Source organism: Quercus lobata, chromosome 4, assembly GCF_001633185.2.
Source record: "Quercus lobata isolate SW786 chromosome 4, ValleyOak3.0 Primary Assembly, whole genome shotgun sequence".
Classification (NCBI taxonomy): Eukaryota; Viridiplantae; Streptophyta; class Magnoliopsida; order Fagales; family Fagaceae; genus Quercus; species Quercus lobata.
Genome location: NC_044907.1, coordinates 21,335,148 through 21,360,108, shown reverse-complemented (window position 1 = coordinate 21,360,108; position 24,961 = coordinate 21,335,148). Strand labels below are relative to the sequence as shown.

Sequence of the window (24,961 nt, the reverse complement as noted above, 5' to 3'; positions counted from 1 at the left end):
GTGACCGGTGGTGGTGGTGGTGGTGGTGGTTGTGGCTGTGGTTGTGGCTGTGACCGGTGGTAGAGGTGGTTGCTTTGTATGTATTTTTGTAATGAGATATATTATTTTATTGTAAGAGAGATATATTATTTTATTGTGATATTTATATTATTTTATTGTGTTGAAAGCTAAAATAGATCCACTGCTGCAGCATATTTATAGATAAAATAGATAAAGTAACTTTTGGTAAAATTAAAAAGTTAAATTTTTAGCTCTACTGCTGTGAATGCTCTGACAACTTGCCATGCATTAGGAAAAAAAAAACATTGTTTAGTAGACAAGGCAGCGCATTATTAGCAGACTTTTCCCCATTTGAATTCCATTCTACCACAAGTTATCCTTTCTTTCTCATTATCAAACCTAAAATTTCAGCATTATTTCTTTTTATTCATCCAAAACAAACACAGCCTTAAATTACATTTTTCCAACCAGTGACAAGATGTAAAATTTTAAGGCCGAATTTTTTGAATTTTCCTTATTAAAAAAACTGAAACTTTAACATTGAATAACACTTTTTTGCATCACTGAAAAGCACTAGAATTATTCCCACCCACTTCCATATGTAAGATGTTAAGGTAAATAGAAAAGTCCTTGGGATCATTTTAAACACTAGAAATTTTTTTTTGTTTTTTTTTTTAATTCTAAAACTTTAGGCTGTTTCTTCTACCTTTTTCTCTTTTCCCTTTGATGGTGTGAACATAGTGTGAAACAACATTTTTCTAAATTCCAAAAGCACAATTGTAGTTAAAACTTTTTTTTTTAATTTCTTTTTATGGGAAGTTAAAACTTTTTACCCAATTGCTACACAATTGCTCCTTCCGCCATAGTTTTTTTAAAAAAAAAATTTATTTAGGAATATTAGATATTTAGATGGGTTTGTGGAGCAGTGAAAGTGATGAGAGATACAGCTAGCCTCAATAATTATGCCCAGAGAAAAAGTTGTTTTTTATTGTAAAACTTTAGACAGCTTTTTCTCTTTTCCTTTAGCTGGGGTCGTGTTTACTGTGTTAATCATTTTTATTTTATTTTATGGGAACTGTGTTAATCATTTAAACTCTCTAAATCTCCCTCTTTCCCACTCAGTCTTACTCTCTCATCACTCTCACTTTCTCAATCACCCTCTCACTCTCACAATCTCGCTATCAGCTCACTCTAACTCTCCCACACGCTCTCAATCTCCCTCTCAGTGTCGCTCTCGTTCTCCCTCGCAGTCTCGCTCTCGCTCTGTACTCTCACTCTCGGTCTGCATCTTCAGTTTGGAATCACAAGGTATGTCTCCTTATCTCAATATTTGTTTGAGCATTGGGAATTGGGGGTTAGGGTTATTTGTGGGTATATGTCGTTATTTGTGGGTATTTGTGGTGTAATTTTTGTAATTTTTTTTTGAATTAACATTTTCATGTGTTATTAGAGCAATCAGTCATTGTAGGACACAGTTAGCGTTCTCATTGAAGCCATATTTGATCTGTGAGACTAAGTAGGTTGCTTAGAATATATAGAGGATCCATAGTTGAGCCTAAATTTTTTTGGGGCTTGCTGTTGTTGAATAATGAGTAGGATGCTTGGACTCTTAAAGTGAGGATTGATTTTAATAATGTAGGGAGATTTTCATTTTAGAAATTTCTTCCATCTGAAACTTACGGCTTTCTCATTTATTTATTTAGGGGTGAAAATGTTTTATCTTGTATGCTGATGTATTCTATTTCTATTAGCTAAATTTGCTGTAATCTACTTAACATTCTAAAGTTTAATTCTTTTTATTTATTTATTATTATTTTTTTTTTTTTATGAAATCAGTGAAGGCTGCATTGGATATTTATTATTGCCATTTTCAATCAAATATGTTTATAATTAAAAATAAATAAGAAGAAGAAGTAAGTTTATGTATTTGAAGTGAATTTTCCCCTGATTGCTGTTGTCACCAAATGCATGATAACCCTTATATTATTGCCATTTTCAGTCAACTGTTTCCTTTTTCGTATTCTAAAAGCATTGTTATGAGATGTAATACTTTTCATCAATATACTAGTATGTAAAATTTTTCCATTTTTTTAATGCTGGTCATAGAAGTCCTGACTTTTGACTTGTTCTAAACATTGCTACGATATGATCGGTTTTTAAATCTTAATTTACTGTTGTTTGTATGGAAAGAAACTTATGCATTAATTGTTAAAAAAAGTGTTCTAAGCTTTTGAGTGAGGTTGCTTATAAGTGATTATGGTATTTTCTTTATGGACTCTTAACAATCTCCTTTCAATTCTTTATTTTGCTTTCACGATTCATCATTGAAGTTGCGGTAGATATGCTAAATCTGCCACATATTTTCATTCATACATGCAGTAGGTGTAATGCAAAAATGTGTAGGGGCTTCTTTTGCTGTGTATTAGTTGTATAGCAATAGTATGTTTCGTGGTAATTCTTGATAGAGCTGTTGTGTAGCTATACAATAAGTAAGCTAGTCTTGATGGCATATACTACTTTAAGTTAAGCTGAGCATTCAAAATATCAACTGTCCATTATTTTAATATTTGATTTTTATGTCCTAGGATTAATCCTCTGTAATGGTTCAAATTGATTTGTATTTTGATTTTTTTTTTCTAAACATGATGTTTCATTACTTGGTAGCACTTTTATTTCAAATTCTGCTCAGAGACTTCCTGCCAGCCAATATAGGTCACAGCAAGGAGTAGGTGGACTGCTTTATGTGGAAAATTTAAAGTGAAACATCTAGTGCATGGTCTCATACTCTTTTTTGTTCACTTGGATGTCTAGTCTAGTTGTTTTATTTTCTTTCTTTCCTTTTTGGGGTCTCTTTTGGTAAGTTCAAGCTTTAGAAGCTGAATTTTTTTTTTGGTTTCTCTTGTCTACTTTTTTAAAGGGGTTTCTCTTGTAGACTTATCATATACTAGCTATGTGCCATTTTCTTATCTATGAATTTAATTTGCTTCTTCAGAAAAATAAAAATGAAAACATAATATATTACTGTGGACAGTATTAATTATTTTCGTAGGTTATTTTGGTAGGTTGTATACTTATCAAATACTAGCTGAGTTTTGTAAAATAAGGAAAAATGGATGCTGGATTCAGGACAGTGGTTGCTAAATATTTCAAGACACAACACTAGTGAGTAGTGACTGAGAATTAAGAGTCTAGCAGAGGTGCTAAGAAGGCCCTAAAATTGACTGCAAATTGATAATGTTCACAAATAATTGTATCATGCCAAGTTCAATCGATGGATTAAAGAATTTTGCTACAAATGACTTTTGTATCTTTTAGTATTAATTTGAAGTTAGTTGTACCAACTTTGAAATTGTTTGTTGCAAATTTGCAATTGTTAAAATGGTGGTCGCATTGATTGTTTCAATATAAGCCATCTTTAGTTATGGAGAAAACCTTGTGCATTGTTTCATGGGTTTTGTTTGTCTTGTGACTCTTGTCCATCGAGCAGATTCAACCCATTTGCATGAAGTTCTAGCTTCATTCACCAAAATCAACTTGTCAAACAAAAAAAAAATGTTCACTAAAAAACCAAATGGTCGTAAAGATTTTAAGAGTACAGCAATAAGCAACTTCATGGAAATGGACATAAAGATTTTAAGTACATGATTTTTACACTTCAGAAATTGGGGCACATACAAATTGATTCCCAAGTTTAATGCACTCAGGTACTGCTAACATAGTACTTGAGTTTCATGGACTCGACTATCAATGGGCATGATTTTGCACTTCTGGGGCCAATACAGATTGATACCTAAGTTTAATGGACTTGAGTACTACTAACACTGTACTCGAGTTTCATGGACTCGAGTATCAATGGGCATTTTACACTCAGAAATTGGGTCACATACAGATTGATACCTAAGTTTAGTGGACTCAGGTATCACACTATGCAGGACTCGAGTCCAAGAAACTCAAGTACCAAGTGGAATTTTTAAATACCCAGATGCCATTTTAGACGTGCTATGGTGGAATAGAAAATAGGGAGCTTGAGTATAGGGAGCTCGAGTACTAGAAAAAGTGGTAGATTTCCATTTAGTTCCGAAACAGTGTTTTTTTGTTACAAATTTTTTGAAAGAGTGGTATTTGGCCATTTTTACCGTATTCACACTCATATTTTGTAAATGATTAGTACAGGACACCATCAAAGGTAAAAGAGAAAAAGGTAGAAAAAGAAGTTTAAAGTTTTAGAATAAAAAAAAAAAAAAAACATTTTCTTTGGTCATAATTATTGAAAAGACAATTACTAGGAAAGTGCTCAACAAGATTATCCTCCTGGATTACTATTAATCACTATTGCTATTCTAAGCAAGACACATCCACACCTATCTTAGTTCTGTTGTCTTGCTAAAATCAAATATTCTTTCATTTGGTGTGCACAATTTCTTATTCACTAATAGCTATCATCTGAGTTATCGTTTTTTTACTTACAAATAATCATTATTTAAATCTTAAATATATTTAAGAAGATTTTAATGCATGTATGTACATAAATATTTGTTTTTTATTTTTGAAAAATCTATATACATAAATATATACTTAAATCTAGCATCATACTCTAATAAAAAAGAAAAAAAATATAATATGATGCTAATTTTATTTATGAACAAGTCATTATATTTGAGCCATGTTTAACAGTTGTTGATCATAAACTTAAGTTTGAGCTGGACTCAACGGCTTGATTCATTTTTGATAAAAAGAAAAGTTTGGTTGATTCATTTAACCTTTTTATTTTAGTCTCCAGTGCTTTTGGAATTTAGAAATGTTGTTTCATAGTATTGCTTGCTACAGTTGCTAACTGCGTCCACACCTTAGTTGGGTATAGATATTCTCGTTATCTTTCAAAAACTTAGTATTGTTGTCCTACTAAAAACAAATATTAATTCTATCTTTGGCGCATACAATTTCTCACTAGTTATCATTTGAGTGCACCACCATTATCATTTTTTCACTTACAAAATAACTAATTTTCAAATTAGCAGTTTTTAAAAAATGACTTAAAGAATTTTGTTCGACCATATAAACTTGTTTACAAACTTAATTAACACAATTAAATCTTAAATATATTTAAGTAGAATTTTATGTTTGCATATACATAAATATTTGTTTATTTGAGAAACCCATATACATAAATATATACATAAAATCAAGCATCATATTCTAATAAAAAACAAAAAATCGAGCATGATGTTAATTTTATTCATGAACATGTTATAAAAATGAAAAAACCGTTGATAATAAGCTTAAGTTTGAGTTGCACACAACAGCTTGGTTCATTTTTGATAAAATGAAAAATAGCTCTATTCATTTAAATGATGAAAGTTTTAATTTCCCATAAAATAAGGGTTCTTTGGTAGAGGAGTTTAAGTAATGTTGTTTGTAGTTTTTTGAAATATATGTGAATAAAAAAATGTTTAGAAATATATGTAATATTATTTAAAAATTGAAAATAAGTTATTTAGGGGGTGTTTGGTTTATGTTTTTAAACAACAATTTTTAATTTTTAAACAATATTACACGTATTTTCACATAATTTTTTACTCACACATATTTCCATAAGTATTTTCAAATAACAATTTTCAATTTTTAAACACATATACCAACAACCCTTAACAGTTTTGGGGCTTTAAATTTTTTTAAAAAGTTTTAACTACAATTATGCTTTTGGAATTTAGAAATGCTGTTTTACACTCACGCATTGTAAATGATTAATGATGACAGGGCACCATCAAACAACATTTTATTTGGGCATAATTATTGAGGCTAGCTGTTCCGCACTTGTTGATGCTACCACCGTTCTAAGCAAGACATTACCACAGCTATCTCTTCTCACTTTCATTACTCCACAAACCGATCTACAATTCCTGAAAGTAAGAAAAAACTATGGCGGAAGGAGCTTTGTTCGATCTTGCAGGGAACGTCCTTCAACTGCTGGGCTCTGTCATTGTTGAAGAGGTCAAACTGGCCTCTAGTGTTGAAACTGAGATTGAAAATCTAACCGACACAGTCACCACAATCCGCGCTGTGCTTCTGGATGCAGAAATGCAGAGTTCTCATAACCATCAGATCAAAGACTGGCTCAGTAAGCTCAAAGATGTCCTCCATGATGCTGATGATTTGCTGGATGATTTCTCCACCCAAGTAATGCGCCGCAAAGTGATGACAAAGAAGGTACGCCTTTTCTCTTCATGTTCAAACCCGCTTGCTTTTAGTCCTAAGATGGGTCATGAAATAAAGGCAATTAGGGAGAAACTAAATGCCATTGCAAAAGATAAGGAGGCTTTTCACTTTAGTCAAAGCTTGGTTGAGCCACGAGTCATGACTAGGGGGGACAGAGAAACTTATTCTTTTGTACTCGAAGATGAAGTTATTGGGAGAGAGGACGATAAGAAAGAGATTATGGAACGTCTTTTTGATGACAATGTTGTAGCGAATATTTCTATCATTCCAATTGTTGGTTTCGGAGGATTGGGCAAGACGACACTGGCTCAATTGGTGTACAATGATAAAAATGTCCAAACAGAATTTGAGATAAAACTTTGGGTTTGTATCTCTGATGTCTTTGATGTACAGCGGATTGTTAAAGAAATTTTAGAACATTTGACAAAAAGGAAGCATGAAGGAAGCATTGAGATGTTGCAAACTCAGCTTCGAGAAGAGCTTAATGGAAAAAAATACTTGATTGTCTTGGATGATTTGTGGAACGAGGAGAGTAATAAATGGCTTCTCTTGAGAAATTTGTTAATGGGTGGTGCAAGGGGAAGTAGGATAATAGTGACCACACGCTCAGAAAGTGTAGCGAGGATAATAGGGGCAACTTCATGGCATGCTCTAAGAGGCCTACCTGAAGAAAATGCTTGGAGTTTGTTTGTGAAAGTAGCATTTGAAAATGGTCAACTGCCAAAGAATGAAGCCTTTGAAAGTTTGGGTAGGGAGATTATGCGGAAGTGTGGTGGGGTACCTCTAGCCATAAGGACGATAGCAAGCTTGCTATGCACCAAAGCTACAGAAAATGAGTGGCGATCCTTCAAAGATTATGAACTTTCAAAAATAACTCAAGAAGAAGAAAATGTTATTTTATCAACGCTTAAGTTGAGTTATAATCATCTACCATCGTACTTAAAACAATGCTTTGCTTATTGTAGATTGTTTCCAAAAGATTATAAGATTAATGTAACAACATTGATTAATCTTTGGGTAGCACAAGATTTTATTAAGTTATCAGATTCAAAGCAACGTGTTGAGGAGGTAGGGCGAGAGTACTTTATGGTATTACTTCGGAGATGTTTTTTTCAAGATGTGCAAAAAAATGATTGCGACATTATATCATTTTGCAAAATGCATGATCTCATGCATGATCTTGCAGCTCTTGTTGCTGGGATGGAGAGTACCATGCTAACTTCGAGTGGGGAGTTTAATGGTAAAAAAGTTCGTCATGTATCATTTGATCTTGAAGATTCCTCAAGGAAACTTTCAATTTTCAAGGTTAAAGGAATGAAAATACGAACAATTCTTACAACTAGTGTAGGGGGGAAATTGGGGAACTTAATTTGCAATGCACTTGTTTCAAATCTCAATTATTTACGAACATTAGATTTAATTGAATTAAATCTACGTGTAGTGCCACATTCAATTGGGGAATTAAAACATTTAAGATATCTTGATCTTTCTAAAAATGGTGATATTAAATTTCTCCCTAATTCCATTACCAAGCTGCTAAATTTGTTAACGCTAAATCTTAACCATTGTTACTCACTTAAAGAATTACCCAGGGGTATTAAGAAGTTGGTCAATCTTAGGCGTTTAGACGTTAGTTTTTGTAGCAAATTGACGCATATGCCCCTTGGACTTGGGCATCTTACTTCTCTTGAGATACTAACGTGGTTCGTCGTGAGGCGAGGGGGTTCTAAGGCTAGCTCGTGTGGTTGGTATGAGAAAAAACAGGCTAAGTCTGGTGGTGGGCTAAGTGAATTGAAGGAGCTGAGCAATTTGGGAGGAAGTCTATATATTCATAAATTGGGACATGGAGAAGATGACATGGTGGAATGTAAAGCCACAAATATGAAGCAGAAACAACATCTTCAAGAGCTGGTATTACAGTGGGATGAAAAGTGGGATGATGGAGAAAACGAATGTTATGATGAAATGTCACTAGAAGGCCTCCAGCCACATCCAAATCTTAATGCGTTGGGATTGTTTTATTATATGGGTGTGAGAATTCCAAGTTGGGTCTCTTCTCTCACTAATCTTGTTCATTTTGGTTTATGGCATAATGAAAGATTGCAGCACCTCCCACCGTTAAATCTACTCCCTTTTCTCAAGTCTGTCTCTCTTCAATTTGTGGAAGCACTTGAATACATTTCAGATGAAGACAGTGTTAGTGACGTGTTGGGTGCTTCCTCTTCTTCTTCTTCTTCTTCTTCTTCAAAAACACCATTCTTCCCATCCTTATCTTCTCTATATATAAGGGATTGCCCAAAACTGAAGGGATGGTGGAGGAATTCAGATGATAATGAGCCACACCATCTCTTACTTCCATCATTTCCTCCTTCTCTTTCGAAATTATATATCATCCATTGCCCTAACCTGACTTCCATGCCCCTGATTCCTGATCTCACCTCTTTGAAAGAGAAACATATTTCTGGTTGTCTCCTCTTACGGCTACGCGAAGGAAACAGTGAAGATTGTCCCAAAAAATCCAACAAGAAAAAACAATTTATTCAGGTATGCATCTATCTTTTATAATCCCAAATTCAAAATCAACTACTGCTTTTTTTAGGGTTTTTATATTTTGAACAACTTCTAAAACTATTCAACTGATTCTTTTCAATCTTTTTTTCGTTTTCTTGTCTATAAACTGTTAATTGAACAAGAAAAATTAGGATAATGTAATCCATCCCTTTTAAAAAAAAATATATTTCTTTTAATTCTAATAATTTATATCTTTGTACCTAAGAGAATGTTGATAATATGATGTGTGTATGGTTGCTTCTTAATTATTGCAGAGTCTGAGTTAGAATCAGAGTTATTCTTAATTAGTTGCTTCTTAACTATGGTTTGTTCACATAGTTATTTGAACAAGGAAAATTAGGATAACGTAATCTATCTCTTTTTTCTTTCTTTCTTTTAATTCTAATGATTCATATCTTTGTACCTAAGTGCATGGTTGCTTCTTAATTGTTGCAGAATCTGATTTAGAATCGGAGTTGGTTTGTTCACTTCCAGAGGGGGAATTTTTTCAGGTATTTCGTTGGTTCACTCTCCCCCTTTTTTTTTTGGTCATTTGAACTATTGATCTATAAAAAATAACTAGTGGTTTAATTACTGTTTTTGATGGGATAATCGCTGAATGAATTCTCTCTTTTCTCAGATTTATTTATTTATTTATTTATTTTTTTTTTTTTTTATTTTGGAGACATCGTTTTAGTCAAAAGCAGAACAAAGATTGAGGTCTACCGATGTAGACATTCACAAATCTAGAGATAATATTTATCTAAGTTGTGCATTTGAACAAAACCTTTGGTGCTTTCAATTTTCTGTCTTCTTAATCTGTTTTTATATGTTAGATTTCTAATTGCCCGAGCATCACACAATCATAACTTTTTTCGTTTCCTAGTGATTTTTGGCTCTTCCTCTACCTCCTACAGCCCCTTACAGCCTTTCTTTAATCTCCAAGTATTTCAAAATGAAAAATCCTACACTTAAAAAAAAAAAAAACTTCAATGCATAGTTGTCCTGCAACCTGCCAGAAATGAAAAAGTTCTAATTTTTCAATGCATAGTTGCATGTATGTTATTTTTTGGTTCTTGTGCTAAAACAAACGATTCATAACACTTCCATCATGCGTGTAAATAATACTGTGTATCCAAGTACTAGAGAAGGGTCAAATCTGTTTAGTTGTGTACAATTCATTGTTAGATTGGATTGATTTTTATTATTATATATATTACTGCCAATAAAAATTACTAATTAAATTTTTTATTACTTGAATACTAAGACTTGAAGATCCCTCATTTTGCTTACTTTCCCCCCTTTTTTTGAATAATAGGTTGTTAATTACAGAGCTACACTCAAGTTTAAGAACTTTTGGATTTTCAAGTGCTTGTTATTTTGTCACTTTCTCTGCCTCCTGAAGCCATAGTCCTTGCTGCATTTGGTTGTGAAGTCCCTGTAAACTTGAGGCTGCAGAATATCTTTTTTTTTTTTTTTTTTAATCAACAAACATGAGTAGGAGAGAATCTTTTCTTCAATTTTTTTGGTTGTATTTAGCATATAAATGAATCACATCACCAAAAAAAAAAAAAAAAAAAAGGAAGAGAAGAGAGAATTACTTGGGGAGATGACATTTTTGGCGGTGGAATTTCTGTTGGAGAAAACTGGCTTGTAAAGGTCTGCATTGGCATTGAGTTTTTGTTTCTTGAACAAATCCTCTGGCAACTCTGTCACAATCTTAGGCTCAAAATCACTTTCTTCCTCAACCTGCTGCTCTTCCATTTCCACAGGATCAAGGAATTGACTCCAATCGCTTCGTCTCTTGTTATTATGAACGCGATCGTCGTGGACAATATCCTCTTCTTCTTCTTCTTCTTGGAATTGTGGAAGTGGAAGTGGGGGTGGTTCGGTAATGGCGCGGGACATGTTGAAGGACTGGACGAAGCCGCGGAGGTCCTTGGCGACGAATCCCTGCGCGAACACTTTGCAAACAGACTGCATTTGGTTGCACACCACGCACCTCCACTTGCTGATTTTCTTCTTCTTCTTCTGTTGCTGCTGCTTCACCTGAGACAAAATCTCAACTTTCATCAAATCACAATCAAATGAGATAGAGTCTAGCTGGTTTATTTAGTCTAGTGTGTCTGGACATGCACAAATCTAATGGTAAATTATCTAACAGATTTCAGAATACCCCTGGTTTTTTTTACTTCCTTATGTATTGTTCTATGGCGGGTTATTAATGCTCAAAGCAGCATCCAAACTTAGTAACTTTTCATTTTCTTTGAGGTTGGTGTTTTTTCTACTTGTCTACCTCCTAAAGCCCCCTTGGTTCTTTTAATTTTTGTTGTGCAGACTCTGTTTAAATCATCTCCCTTTTCTCAAGTCTATATGTCTTTAATTTATGGCAGCACTTGAATACATATCAGATGAAGACTGTGTTAGTCATGTGTTGAGTGGTTCCTCTTTTTCAAAAACACCATTCTTCCCATCCTTATCTCATCTTGAATTATGGAATTGCTCAAATTTGAAGGGGTGGTGGAGAATTCAGATGATGATGATGATAATCAACCAAACCATCTCTTACTTCCATCATTTCCTCCTTGTCTTTCTCAGTTAAAGATTGTCGGATGCTCTAACCTGACTTGCATGCCTCTGTTTCCATATCTCAAAGAAGATCTAAAAATGGTTAGAGTTAGTTCAAAGGTATTGCAACAGACAATGAAAATGAAAATGGGAGCAACCACGTCACCCTCCTCGTGCTACTTTCCTCTCTCTCAATTACAGTCTATGGAGTTATGTTCAGTCAAGGATTTAGAATCTTATCCAGAGGAGTGGCTGCAAAACCTCGATTCTCTCTGGAAACTCAAAATATACAACTGTGAAGAACTGGGTTCTCTCCCTTGGATGGCCAACCTCACATCACTACAACCACTTTCAATTCAGGGTTGTCTCAATCTTACTTCACTTCCTCAAGGGATTCGCAATACCACCTCTTTAAAGCAGTTAACAATTGAGAATTGTCCAATCTTATGGCGAAGATGCTTGAGGCCTACAGGTGAAGATTGGCCCATCATTTCTCATGTCCCACGCATGATCGTGGAATATGAGAAATAGCAAGAAGAAACAAATTCTCCAAGTAAGCATCTATCTATCTATCTATCCTTTAATCCCAAATTAAAATTCAGCTACTGGTTTTGAGGGTTTTGATATTCTAGACAACTTCTAAAAACCATTCAACTTCTTTCTTATGCTGAATTGAACCAATTTAAAACTCTCTTTCATTCAATTTGTTTTTCTTTTTCCTGTCTATAAAATGTTAATTAGACACCTGATTTCTCCAAAAAGTTATTTGAACAAGAAAAATTAGGATAAGATAATCCTTCCCTTGATTTTTTTTTTTTTTTTTAAATTGTAATGATTTATATCTTTGTACATAAGACCATGTTGATAATATGATGTCTGTATGGTTGCTTCTTAATAATTGCAGAAATAGAGTGGTTTTTAAAACACGTCGAGAGGACTGAATCTAGCAACTACCATTGCAAGAATTAGCTTATTTTGCAGGTATTTTGTTGGTTCTCTCTCTCTCTCTCTCTCTCTTGGGGGGTGGGGGTCTATATATCTACTAATATTAATTTTAATATTCGCATTTGAACTGTTGATCTATAGAAAATTCATACTTTTGTGCTGGGCTGTGTGAGATATTACTTTTAGGTGCAAGAGTTCTTATCTAATACTAGCTTAAAGATTACAAACTAAATTTGAATTTTTCTAAAATTTAAAATAACCATCTTTTTTCTTATGTTCTTTTACCCATTATTATATGGTAGGCTGTTACTGCTCAGAGAAGCTTCCAAATGTAGGAGCTTTTCATTTTCCAAAAGGTTGATAAGCCATAGGATTTTCTTCTTGACGTGACTGCAGTCTCTGTTCAAACATGAGGCAGCATTCTGCATGTTCTTTTGGCCATAGATGAATGGAATAGATGGAAGTCATGGAACCTTTCAGGCCAAAGAGAGTAAAAAGTGTAAAGATGGTAGAGCATGACAGCAAAAGAAGCAGTTCAGATAAACATCCCAAACTGGAATAATTCGTTGCAAAGCATAGCAATGGTAAACAAAGCTTAGCCTTTTAATTACTCTTACATTATGATGATTTCTGTACCAGAAGTCAGTGAATCATGTAGACAATATACTAAATACTGTATATATTTTCCAGGAATTCATTTAGATAGTAAAATAAATACAATATCCCCCACACTTATGTGTCCTTTTCTAGCGGTGGTAAGGCCACAAATTTAATAAATTAATGGTTTAATTGCCTAATTTTGAATATTTTGAGTTTTTGAGCATATCTAAGGACCATTACCTAACAATGGTCTCAACTAGATACGGTCCTAGGAGGGGGTGCCTTGACTAGGTGCTACCCTTTAGCACTGTCTCTTGTGTATACCTTTACTATACTAAATGATGCACTTTTTTCTTACAAAAATTTGCAGTTGTTCCACATTTTTTATAGTGTTGTATTGCTGTTTGAAGGAACTTATCAATTTTTTTCTTTATATATAAGCTTTTAATATGTTCTTATTGCACACTAGTAAATAACTAATGTCTTATGTAGTTATTGCAATAAGATAATTAGGGTGAATAATATCTTCAGTTTCTCAAATGTAGCTTGGAGAATTTGTTTAATTCAAAAGCATAAATGATATCGTGTCTAGTGTGTCTAGACATGCACAAATCCTTAGGTAGATTTAAATAAAATTTCCATCCTAAATACATTTCTGGTCTCTTGATTAAAAAAAAAAAAAAATCTAATCTCATTTGGAATGTGTTATAATTTTCAGACAACAGCTTTCAAATCTATCAATTTTCTTACCCTTTTCTCCCTCTTTTTACAAGTCAGGTTGGTAATGGCGTAATGCTCAAACCACAGGACTTTTGGAATTTTTATTTTCCCAGTAGTTGAATCTTGAATCTTTTGGATCTTGATACACCTTCTACTGTTGTAGCATCTGCCTCATCTCCATATATTTCAAAGGTAAGATATTCTTATCATTTTATTCTGCTTTTCCTCTTATTGTTGTCCTGCCAAAAGAAAAGTTGTTTCTCTGGTATACACATAATAAATACTTTGGTTGCTGTTGTGCCAATATTTTTTTACTTTGGTAGATGCTTCGTAACACTTTGATTAGGGTGTATGAATAATAATCGAGCCTCCAACTATACTACAAGAACTAGCATATAATGCAGGTGTGCCCCTTGTTATAAATAAGCTTTCAACAATGTGTATTAGAATCATAATTGTCGAAGTTTCAGACAAAATTTTAGAATAATATTTTTAGAGGTGCTATAAAAATTAAGCATTATCATGCAATAGATTGAGACATACATATCTCATTTTTTTTTTTTTTAAGACAATTTTTGTAACAAACTGTTTGGTTTGCTTGAAACATGTTCTATATGAAGGGTAAAGGCTGTGCATAAGTATGTATCTAAACCCAGATCATCTTATTTAAAATCATGAATATTTGGCATAATTTGTGAAAACGCTTACAAATTTTATTACTTGTTTTAGGTTGACAATTTGAAGTCCCAAGAAAATTAGTGATTGCTCCATTGAGATGGTTTTTGCCACAACAAAACTTTAGTAATTGCTGTAATCAGCAAACACTTACCTGAACTGGAAACTTTTTTACGCATGCATTGGATCCATTTTGTCTGGTCTAGGAAGTTTTCAGGTTAGAAGTGAAATAAAATATAGAAAAGAAAAATTAGGGATAGAATACTATTATTCTTAGCTTTGTGAACTAAAAATAAAAAATGAAGCATTTTCCCGCAAGGGACTAGGCTTGAAGAGTTAGAGATTATGTACTTGGTGAACTTCCACTCTACTGAAGTATCTTGTGTTTTTTTTTTTTTCACCTGAATTCTTGCATTAATTAGTAAAAATTTCAAATATGATATTGAGCTATTGTTTCCTCTATAGATGATGGTTCCATTAATCATGCAACCCGTCTCATAACTCCTTTTCAGTGAGAGGTGAGCTTGCATGTTTTTTTTAAGTCCTTTATATTTTTAGTATCTAAGATTTGCAATTTAGACTTTTTTAGTTACTATGTCTCCTTATGTTGTAAGATGAAGTTGCTTTCATGCATAACCATATCTGTTGGTATCCAAAGACAATAACATGTTTCTCACTCTCCTTTCTAATTTTGTTAGGGATATCAACCATTATATGGTCACACAATTCCCACTGAAGCTGACAAAGGGAAATTTAACCATGTTTGACTTAGATTTGCTCAAATTCGGCGACGTTTGGCCTAGATTCGGCAAGGTTTGGCTCAGATCTGCTTAAATCCGGCTGAATCTTTCTCTCCTCCACTAAGATCTGGCGAAGATCTACCACCCTCCACCCACCACCACTCCTTCATCAGTTTCAACCAAACTGACTGATCATCCGCCAGAGCCCGATCCGACTCAACCCATAGTGGTTGCCAGTTAGTCGTGGGTCTTCACTTCTTCCACCCTCTCAAATCCGATCCGCCCAGCCCATGGACAGCCCTACTCAAGAGATTTTAGCAAATCAATCTATTATTTTTCTTTTTGGTGTTCGTTTTTCAAATTCAATGAGCTTTTGCCTAAAATTTGTTCCATATAGTGAAGCATCTTGCCAAAGGGTTTTCTTGCTTATGAATTAATATAATTAAAATAAGCAATGTTGCTTATATGTATAAACTGAATTAGGTACATTGCATGTGTTTGTCTTTGGGAGGCAAATCTGATACCTTTAGAATTGTGTGGTGTAAAGAAGTTCAAAATTCCAATTTTCAATTTGGTTTGATCAACTTTTTTGTCTTGAGATATCTCACTCCATCATTAGCCCCTTTTTTTGTGCCACAATACAATATGGACAGTCAAAAGATACTGATATTCAAGACAGTTCAATAAAGTATATTTCTCAACCAGAGGTTTGCATGCTACAAGGCATCTTTCAATGATAGTAGACACTCCTGAATTTCTAATGGGAGCATAGCATTGCTTATATCACAAAATGCTACCATACTGCTTCTTCATGTAGTAAATTTCACTCTAAGATGGAAAAAATTGGAGCCTGGACGGAAAGTGAAATCAATCCAAAACATCCTTTACAAACATGGAAAGAATTAGCGGTTGCTATGACCTCAATTAAGTTATTAACAAGTATAGTGAGAGAGAATCCCCTAGTCCATTCGTCACTTCAAATTAACTATTGGAAGGACTGTTAAAGGCAAACAGTGGGAGATTATTTTGAAGGTAGCAGCTCACAAAAATAGGAGGTCAAAGAGAAGTGGATATGCTTATGAAGCGAAGACTTTGGAAGGGAATGAGCTTTTCTCTGGTGGAGCTAGCTGTGGACGAAAGACTCAACAGCTTGCAATCCAAGATGCAGTGGGAGAAGCGATTTTGAAGGCTGTGCAGATGGGATACAACAAGATTTTGGTTCTAAGCAACAACACCAGGCTTGTGCAGCTGTGCAACCAAGGAAAGGATCCAACTTGGACAGAGCAGAATTTTGTTGCAGACATGAATCAGCTCCAACAACAGGGTTTGACCACTCATTACTTGTTTGTACCCAATTATATTATCTCACATATAATAGACTTAGCTGCTATAACTACTTGCTTCCCTGTTAGCCACTGTAGACTCAATCCGGACCATGTATAAGTCAGGTGGCCCTCTTTTGTACTATCTCTTTTTTTTTTTCTTTTTCTTTTTTATCTAATGTTTATCTGGTATTAAAAAAAAAAGGCAAATAGTGAATCTTGGGGTGGTGTTCGTGTTCACTGTACAATCAATCTTTGTAAAGGTTTCGAAAATACCAATCGTAATGCACATTGGTGCCAACACCATTATAGACGATCATATTCTAATATATTTGAATGAGGTTAACTTCAATTGCACATAGATCATCATAGGTTTTATTGTAGTTCTTGATAACATATTCAGCCAAGGATATGTTGCCCCAATTATCCAATTAATGAACAAAGGCTGGTTATTCTGATGAAATAGTGTGCATTGATTATCAAATAGTAGCTTTGCTATTGATGCCTTTCAAGTTGACTTAGCAAAAAAAATAAAAAAGCTTTTTCTATTGAGGACTACTTTTGTGCAATCACTGCATAATGCATTCTATGCTCCTAGCAGCTCTGAGAAAGTAAATTGTGTGGGCATGAGCTTTACCATATCTTTAAGAATTGAGCCATGAGACTCTTGTTGCTTTAATTCATCTCTTATTTCTAAAGCTTCATACTACATAATTGTAATGCTTAAATACGTATATAACATGATAGATCCAATGCTATAGAATTTTTGATTTTATAATTAATAATTGTTGATGGTCGTTTTCACGACACATTTTCTACAAGTCCAATTTGGCCGAGTTTAATTTATGTTGGGCTTAATTCATGTATTATAATTTATTTCGTTCTTTTAAGCATGGCCTAGATCCATATGATATAAGGAGAAGTTGAGAGAGTGTGGTCTGGAGAGCATGAGTTAACTTTTCTTTGTGTCTTTTGCATGAGCCCAAGTCATGCGTGTTGTAAAGTGGGCAGGGACATTTGCATCACCTAAGGCTCATGGAAAGGGTCTAATACCCGAAATTTTCACCCAATTAGAGGTTTCTAGCTCTTGCTATGTGTGGCTGAACATTCTAACCAACCAATTTTAGCCCCTAAAGCTTGGCTAGCACCCTTGGCTGAACTTGGCTATTGGACACCACTAAGAACATCTTCCCAATGAATTGAAATGGTTGGGGAAGAACACCCAATCAAAATTGGTCAAAATATTTCCCTAATTGTGATTAAAGCATGTTATGGCTTTACCCAAGCAAAGGCTAACTAAAACATTACCCTTATTCAACATCTTGAAGGTCTAAAGCCTTAGCCATTAGCTAAAAACCAGTCATTAAACACACCCAATACTTACTATATACCCCCCTTCATCAGTTCAAAATGAATTAGCTACATTTTATCTTTAGAGTTGAAACTTTAGAATAAAAGCTCATTCAACCAACAAAGATTCTCACTATTCTAAAGCTTGGGGGGGTGGAAATACTATTATAGAGGAACTTTCCCTTTCCCTCTCACGAACTCACTCAATTGCTTCTTCTAGTTGTTTATGGGTCAAAGTTTTAGGCCTAAAGTTCTAAGTGTATTTTAGCATCTTTATTATTGTAGTTTCGATTTATTTCTTGTTAAATCACTCTTAGCCTTTATTCATCATACATTTGGAATTCTGGGCTTGACTATCTACAAATAAGAAACTCAAGGGGAATTTTGGGCCCGTTCTTGAATTTTGGCCTTTGTCGCAAAAACATCCCGATAATAATCATATCATTTTAAAGTTTTTTTTTTTTGTGTTTAAAAAAATACCATTTTAAAGTTGCATACAAAATAGGGATGGAATGAGTATAAATTTGAGTATAGCCGTATATCAAAACAGTAGTTGGAGCTTTAGAGATTCTCCACAAAAGAAAAAAAAAAAAAAAAAAAAAAAAGGGCACCGACCCCATTGGGCTCCATTGCTCACACAAGTTTGGGCTGGGCCCCCTTTTCACATTCCCAGACTAAGTTCATAACCAAAGGGCTTTTTCCAACTTCAAGCCCAAAAAACACTTCCGTTAGTCACCGTCATCCTCGCCGTAACGATAGACTTCAATAACACACTCTCCCTCTCCATAACGGAGAAAATTTTGGCGGTAAATAAGAGAGACTAAAGAAACCAAAACAAAAGAAGAAAAAAAACCTAACCTTCAAACCACATGACGTGTCAGAACCCCATTGGGCAACTCATGCATGTATGAGTGTCGGCCATGATGATGATGATGATAACTGATAAGTATCATCCATGTGTGGATTTTTTCCCGCGCGAGACCAACCCACACGAGAGGGTTTCACCAAAAAAAAAAAAAAAAATCCCTAAAATAGACGAGAGAGAAAGAAACGAAGAGAAAGAAAATTTAGAGGGAAAAAAATAAAAAATAACAAAGATAGATAGGGTTCAGAGAGAACTGAAGAAAGAGTGTGTGTGAGTGTGAGAGAGAAACAAAAACCCAAAAATCCCTATTTCTGGTTTCGATCTGAACAAAAACGGCTTCGTATCTTCATTCTTCATACCTACAGTTTAGGTCAGAGAGATCCACCAGATCTATACCAAATTCGTAAGTTTTTTTTTTTTTTTTTTGGTTAAAATCTCAGTCTTGTTAATACTATTTTTCTTCAATGTGATTTTTTTTTTTTTTTGATAATTAGAAAGAATTTTCATTTTTTTTCGAAATTTGCTTTATTTTTTATTTTTTTTACATACTTTAAGTTTTAATTATAGAAATTCCGTAAATTTTTTTTTTTTTTGAATTTGGATTATAAGGTTTGAGTTTTTAAGGGTTTTGTGGACTCAGAATATTGACTTTGGGAATTTAAGTTTTTAAGTGATATTAGCTTTTTCTCCGACTTCTGTAAGGTTTTTTTTTTTTTTTCCTCTAGTTCATTGTTAGCAATGTTATATTTCATTGTATGCGTTTAAATTGAGGTTCGCGCGGTTCAATTCTTTATTTGTTTGTAGTTTTTACTGCTTGCTTTCCCTGGCATTACTCAGGGCATGCTTGGTAGACTGTAATAAACACTATAATGTAATAGTTATTCATATGGTTTAGTTATTCTTTAGTTTGGTTATGTTTTTATTACAATGAATAATCATTCTTTATGAATAACTATTTTTTAAAATGAGGAATAACTGTTCATCTTTAAAAGGTTGTATTAGTTATTCCTTAGTAAGAGCAATAATTTCAAAACTTAATATATTTCCAAATAAACAAACTTTCCATATACATCTAAAAATTATAAAAATAAAAAATAACAAATATCTCTCTTAGATTTAAAAATAACAATTTTTAATGAGATATAATTACATGAGTAAGAAATTTCCTAAAATAAATGTTAAGTTTCATTCTAAAGTTATAACTCACAACCAAACTAATGAATAGATTTAGTTATTACATTACAACACATTTTATTCCTAGTAATAAAAATTACAATTTCTATCGTAATTCTTATTCAGTATACCAAACGTACCCTCAGTTTTTATAAGCGAAAAGTGAGTTTTCTATGAAGTTAGGCTTGCAAGGTTTATTTTTCTCTTCATTCCTTGTTAGTAATGTTATATTTAAATTTGGGTTTGGCGGGTTGGTTCTATATTTTTATGTTATTAAAAAAAATGTGGGCTTTCTGTGAATTTAATATGGGTTTTGATGACAGAATGGAATGTTGTTGGATGAGAATACTTGCACACAAGCTATGAAGCTGTTGAAGGAAACCAAACACCTTTTACAGACTAATGTTTCAGCTTTTGGCAACGGAACGGTATGTGTTATTGGTTTGTATTGTCCCATAAATGTGAAGATAAGGTGAGGAAAGGTCTTTATGTGAACTAACAGAATTGTGTTTTGTCTGTACCAGGTTGATGAAGCAGAAAGGTTTTGGTTTGCTTTTGTTCTGTTTTCTATTAAAAGGCTAAGTGAGAAGAATGGGGATAGTGAGCAGCAAGGGTCTGATGGTAATGGATATACGTTATGCCAGATATTGAGAGCTGTGAAGCTGAAGTATGTTTCTGATCATTCAAATTTCCTTTATTTTGTGATCGATTGCTTTTTTGTGTTTCGGGGTCATCCTCATATTTTTGTTTTTCATAGCATTGTGGACTTCTTCAAGGAGCTTCCTCAGTTTGTTGTCAAGGCTGGTCCAACTTTGAGTAATGTATATGGTGCAGATTGGGAGAATGGACTTGAGGTATTGGGGTGACAGCAATTTATGCCTATAATTAAAAAAATATTGTTTTAATATGTGTCTGTTTCTTTGGGCTTTTATTCATGGTTTTGTTTTCATTTTTCTCCAATCAGGCAAAAGAGATGCAGGCCAATTTTGTGCACTTGAGTCTACTAAGCCAGTGCGTATCTTTTCTTTTTCATCTTTTATTTGAAGTAATGACTTTAGTATCTGCTGCATCATCAATTGACTTTTTGTTTAAGATTTTGCCTTCTCCATTGAGTACACCACATCTTTCTGTTTTAATCCCTTTCTTTTTGCTTGATTTGGTTTTACTGTTTTATATTGTATGCAAGAAGGATGAGACCAGGATGCAATTTAATACAGCTACTTCCAGAAGCTCTTATGTTAGTGGAGATCATGCAAATCTTTTTAGTTTTATTTGTGTATTTTAGTAGTCATGATGTGTGTGCTGAAGTATTGAGTGTCCATATTGAAATTAATGCTTTTGGTGGAAGTGGTAGTGCACATTGATGATCGCCATTGTTTGCCATGGTAGATTGGGTTGGCAAACTGTGTTAAGGTGGCAATAGGTTGTTTAGGGCAGTGGTGGCCACACGGTGGTACTTGCTTGGTATATGGAGACAATTTTATGTCAAAGATTGGATTTTGTAAAGCTTTTGACTTTTCTTTGAGCTCCACTAATTACTTTGGAGGAACTCAACAGCTCTAGTGATATTTTTTTTATTCTTATATGTTAAAATTATTATTCTATTTCTGCATCTGAATTTGACCGTGCATATGATGAAACTTTCTTATTTTGCAATACACAACTGTGTTTTTCAGTACTTTCTCTCTTAATAATTTTTTGAGTTTGTGCATAAATGGCATAATAATCTTACACATTAATAATTCAAGGTCCTACAAACGTGCAATCCGGGAATTTTTCTTGACAACTGAAGCAAATGTTGATAAGCAGTCCACTGTTGCTAGTGCATCTGGCTATGTCTCAGACTACCACCGTCTTGGATGGTTGCTTTTTCTGGCACTCTGCGTACATGCGATCAGCCGTTTTTAAGGACTTGGTGACTTGCATGAATGGTTTGGTTTCCATATTGGTAAGTCATTTTTCTGCTTTACTCAATTCCATTGCTTTGTAAAGTTTTGGGATGTTGTTCTGGTTAGGGGCATGAAATGTTATGTATCTTATTTTAAATGTTGCTATTCTGAAGCTTATGAGTGGAGACAGTTTCGCTGTCGTTAGATTGTGCGGCAACATGAACGAACGTCATAGATGGAGGATTAGAAAACAATTAAAGCTAAAGATTTTGTATATTGTACATTATGGTTGACAATTTGACCATGTTGATAATAATTTTTGGCTATACTTTTTACCTTTTTAGAAGATTGTGTGGTAATGTAGAAACAACATTTCCAAAAAGAGTGTTTTCTTACTGCTTATTGAAATCTGTAACAGGCTATCTTAATTATTCATGTTCCTGTTTGCTTCAGAAATTTCAAATTTGATGATTCTCAACTATTTTGTAATTCCTCATTTAGCCCTTTTAGCAGATTTTGTTAGATGATTTCTTCTTCTTTTTCAGAAGAGATGTCTATTTTTTACATGATTCATGGCTATCTGATCCCTTATTTTGCTTCTTCATCTGTGCTGATTGTGTTAATGTGTGGTTCAGTTAAGAAAGACAGCAAAGGTGTAGACATCCTCGCATCACTTTGCAACAAATATGAAACATCAGAAGATGAGTTGAGGAAAACAATGGAAAAGGCCAATAATTTATATATATATATATATATATATATATATTGAATAAAAAGCCACAACCAGCATCTGAGTGTAGACAGTATAATTGGAAACTTAGAGAATATCGACACAGGTACATTTATATAAATATATATATATATATATATTGATTTTATAATTTAGGAGACGCTTCTGAAATTTTGATACCCATGCAGATGGTTTGACATATTTTGAAAATCTACTGGCAGACTCATCTTTGTCATCCAGTTTAGGTATTTTAGAAAAGGATTATGATGGTGCAATTCGTAGTAAGGGCAAACTGGATGAGAGGGTTTTCATTAATGATGAGGACAATATACTTGGTTCAAGGAGCTTGTCAGGAGGTTCTGTGAATATAAGTGGTGTGAAGGTACGTTTTCAATGAAGAATGCAAGTGCAAATGATGTCAATTTGTGTGGAAGAAAATATGTTCAATATTGATATTTATTATTATATTTAGAGGAAATTTGATTTGATAGCCTCACTGGCTAAGACGATTACAAGTCCACTCTCTCCTCAGCACTCTCCTGCATCTCATGCAAATGGAAATATTGGGGATTCTAATTCAAAGATGGTAGCTATGCCTGTAAGCACAGCGATGACAACTGCAAAGTGGCTCCGTACTGTCATTTCACCACTTCCATCAAAGCCCTAACAGGAACTGAAGCGTTTCCTGGCATCTTTTGATAGGGATTAGCAGAGGAAGTAGATTCAAGGGCACTAATAATATTGTTTGCTATATTTCCAAGTACTGCTCAGGGAGAGCATCGTATGTCTACAAGCCTGTAATCTGCAAATCTCATGGACATCATTCGGGCAGAACAACGAAAATTTGAAGCACTCAAGTTATATCATAGGGTATTGGAAGCAATTTGTAGAGCAGAGGCCCAAATACTGCATGCAAGTAATTTGACAGCTCTATTTACTAATGAGAGGTTCCATAGATGTATGCTTGCCTGTTCTGCTGAACTTGTTCTGGCAACACATAAGACTGTTACAATGCTGTTTCCTGCAGTGTTGGAGAGGACTGGCATTACAGCTTTCGATCTTAGCAAGGTCATTGAAAGTTTCATTAGACATGATGAATCCTGCCTGAAAATTGAGGCGACATTTGAATTCATTAGAAGAGTTAGATTAAATGAATAAATTTATCATCTCCAAATAGTTTTAGCCTTTTGAAGAATTGGTAATTTAACATGGTTTTAGAGTAAGATATTCTAGTTTAATCCCTTGTTTATCGCCTCACCTCCCATTTAAATTTTCATGCGTTAGACCCCTACTCAATGGCAGCTCAAATGGCCCACACGTGAAGGGAGAGTTTTAGATGAAGTGAATAAATTTATCATCTCTTAACAATTTAAGCTTTCAGGAGAATTGCTTCGTAGAAATAAATTGTCCTGGACTCAAATCCAACCTAACCCAACAAATGCATGTACACCCCTACTAATTCCAACAAAAGCCAATAGAAAGACGTGTCTTTTCATATATTGTATTAGACACCGGTATGTATGGGTTGAAAATGGTAGTAAATTGGTTTTATTGAAAAAAAAAAAAAAAAAAAAAGAGCCTTTTTTGTGTTGGTTTTTTTAATAGATTTATTCACCCTTTTCCTACAAGAAAAGATATGATGCTGAAAAATAGATGGGATAAATGATGCTTTCAAAACAAGATTTAAAACAAATTATTTAGAAGATGGATATTAATTTATGAGCCTAAAAGGTTAAATAAAACCTGATTTGTTTTATTAGGCATGACGAATAATCTCAATTCAATGACTCAATCCAACATAACACAGCCCTTATGGGCTGGGGGTCAATTTCTGAGCTATAAATTATAGGTTGGATTAGGTCAGAGATTTCTCAAGGAGATTGGGTTGGGTTGAATAATACCCAAATCAAATCCTTACACACCCCTACTAATTCCAACAAAAAGATGAGTTCTTTGTATAAGTGTAATTTGTAATTTAATATGATCACAAATCAATTATCCTTTTTAGAAATTGATTTTGATAATGAGATTCATATATTCCTTATTTTGGCTTCTTTGCCAAACAGTTTAGAGGCCACAAGGATAATAGTAAGCAATTTTGCAGGGAAAACCAAATTCAAATATAATTGTGATGCCCCGATTTGATTGATTGATTGTGTGATGTGTGTGGGTGTGTGATGAGTCCCACATCGGGTATTTACTGGGTTGAACTGGGCTTTATTAACAACTACAAGGAGCCTCAATTGTGACTAGTCCTTTTGAGGTATAGCGCAGATGTGGCTAGTGCTTTTCCTTGGGTCGTTACATATGGTATCAGAGCCGGCCCGGTAACCCCGTGTGGGCTCAGAGACACTACCCCACAAAGTGGGCCCTAACGAGGACGTTAGGGATTTAAGTGGGGGAGATTGTGATGCCCCAATTTGATTGATTGTGTGATGTGTGTGGGTGTGTGATGAGTCCCACATCGGGTATTTACTGGGTTGAACTGGGCTTTATTAACAACTACAAGGAGCCTCAATTGTGACTAGTCCTTTTGAGGTATAGCGCAGATGTGACTAGCGCTTTTCCTTGGGTCGTTACAATAATGATATTCAAGATTTGATTTTAAGTGACGAGGT

The 24,961-nt window shown here is 34.1% G+C and overlaps 4 protein-coding genes and 1 pseudogene across 10 annotated transcripts in view; 4 read left to right on the top strand and 1 right to left on the bottom strand.

The window, feature by feature from the left end:
- Nucleotides 1–9,861, top strand: part of LOC115983804 (putative disease resistance protein RGA3) — a 69,503-nt gene extending 59,642 nt beyond the window's left edge. Inside the window, exon 4 of the mRNA XM_031106629.1 lies at nucleotides 9,464–9,861. The gene's annotated coding sequence lies outside the window, so the exon portion shown is untranslated. The remainder of the gene's footprint in view (nucleotides 1–9,463) is intronic.
- The window catches only part of LOC115983794 (putative disease resistance protein RGA3), an 82,472-nt gene that overhangs the window by 48,695 nt on the left and 8,816 nt on the right, over nucleotides 1–24,961 (top strand). The gene's annotated exons all lie outside the window — the stretch shown is intronic.
- LOC115983795 (putative disease resistance protein RGA4) lies at nucleotides 1,173–15,584 on the top strand. Of its 3 annotated transcripts, XR_004090210.1 has the most exons (10): nucleotides 1,173–1,308; nucleotides 5,758–8,760; nucleotides 9,223–9,278; nucleotides 10,539–10,914; nucleotides 11,104–11,887; nucleotides 12,239–12,315; nucleotides 12,582–12,863; nucleotides 13,657–13,791; nucleotides 14,740–14,792; nucleotides 14,973–15,584. XR_004090210.1 is itself a non-coding variant. In XM_031106575.1 (4 exons), the coding sequence occupies exons 2-3, from the start codon at nucleotides 5,920–5,922 to the stop codon at nucleotides 9,232–9,234; spliced, it is 2,853 nt and encodes a 950-aa protein (XP_030962435.1). In that variant the 5' UTR covers nucleotides 1,173–1,308; nucleotides 5,758–5,919; the 3' UTR covers nucleotides 9,235–9,278; nucleotides 10,085–10,240. The 3 variants fall into 3 exon arrangements, 1 of the variants encoding a protein (XP_030962435.1); XR_004090211.1 differs by lacking the exon at nucleotides 14,740–14,792; XM_031106575.1 differs by lacking the exons at nucleotides 10,539–10,914; nucleotides 11,104–11,887; nucleotides 12,239–12,315; ... (2 more) ...; nucleotides 14,740–14,792; nucleotides 14,973–15,584 and adding an exon at nucleotides 10,085–10,240.
- LOC115984830 (MRN complex-interacting protein-like) lies at nucleotides 9,756–10,839 on the bottom strand. The gene is made up of 2 exons (XM_031107828.1): nucleotides 10,368–10,839; nucleotides 9,756–9,778 (listed from the first exon to the last, which is right to left on the bottom strand). The coding sequence occupies exons 1-2, from the start codon at nucleotides 10,837–10,839 to the stop codon at nucleotides 9,756–9,758; spliced, it is 495 nt and encodes a 164-aa protein (XP_030963688.1).
- Nucleotides 18,778–23,493, top strand: LOC115984829 (annotated as a pseudogene). The gene is made up of 10 exons (XR_004090556.1): nucleotides 18,778–18,954; nucleotides 20,048–20,152; nucleotides 20,249–20,391; nucleotides 20,482–20,578; nucleotides 20,689–20,735; nucleotides 21,473–21,672; nucleotides 22,032–22,098; nucleotides 22,249–22,449; nucleotides 22,532–22,725; nucleotides 22,816–23,493. The product of XR_004090556.1 is annotated as a retinoblastoma-related protein-like (transcript).

Bases quoted from the DNA above. Each gene is read 5' to 3' on its own strand.
- LOC115983795 (XM_031106575.1), top strand. From the start codon at position 5,920: ATGGCGGAAGGAGCTTTGTTCGATCTTGCAGGGAACGTCCTTCAACTG.
- LOC115984830 (XM_031107828.1), bottom strand. From the start codon at position 10,839: ATGAAAGTTGAGATTTTGTCTCAGGTGAAGCAGCAGCAACAGAAGAAG. The intron at 9,779-10,367 runs GTAATTCTCTCT...CATTTCTGGCAG, and splicing joins CAAAAATGTCATCTCCCCAA to GTTGCAGGACAACTATGCAT.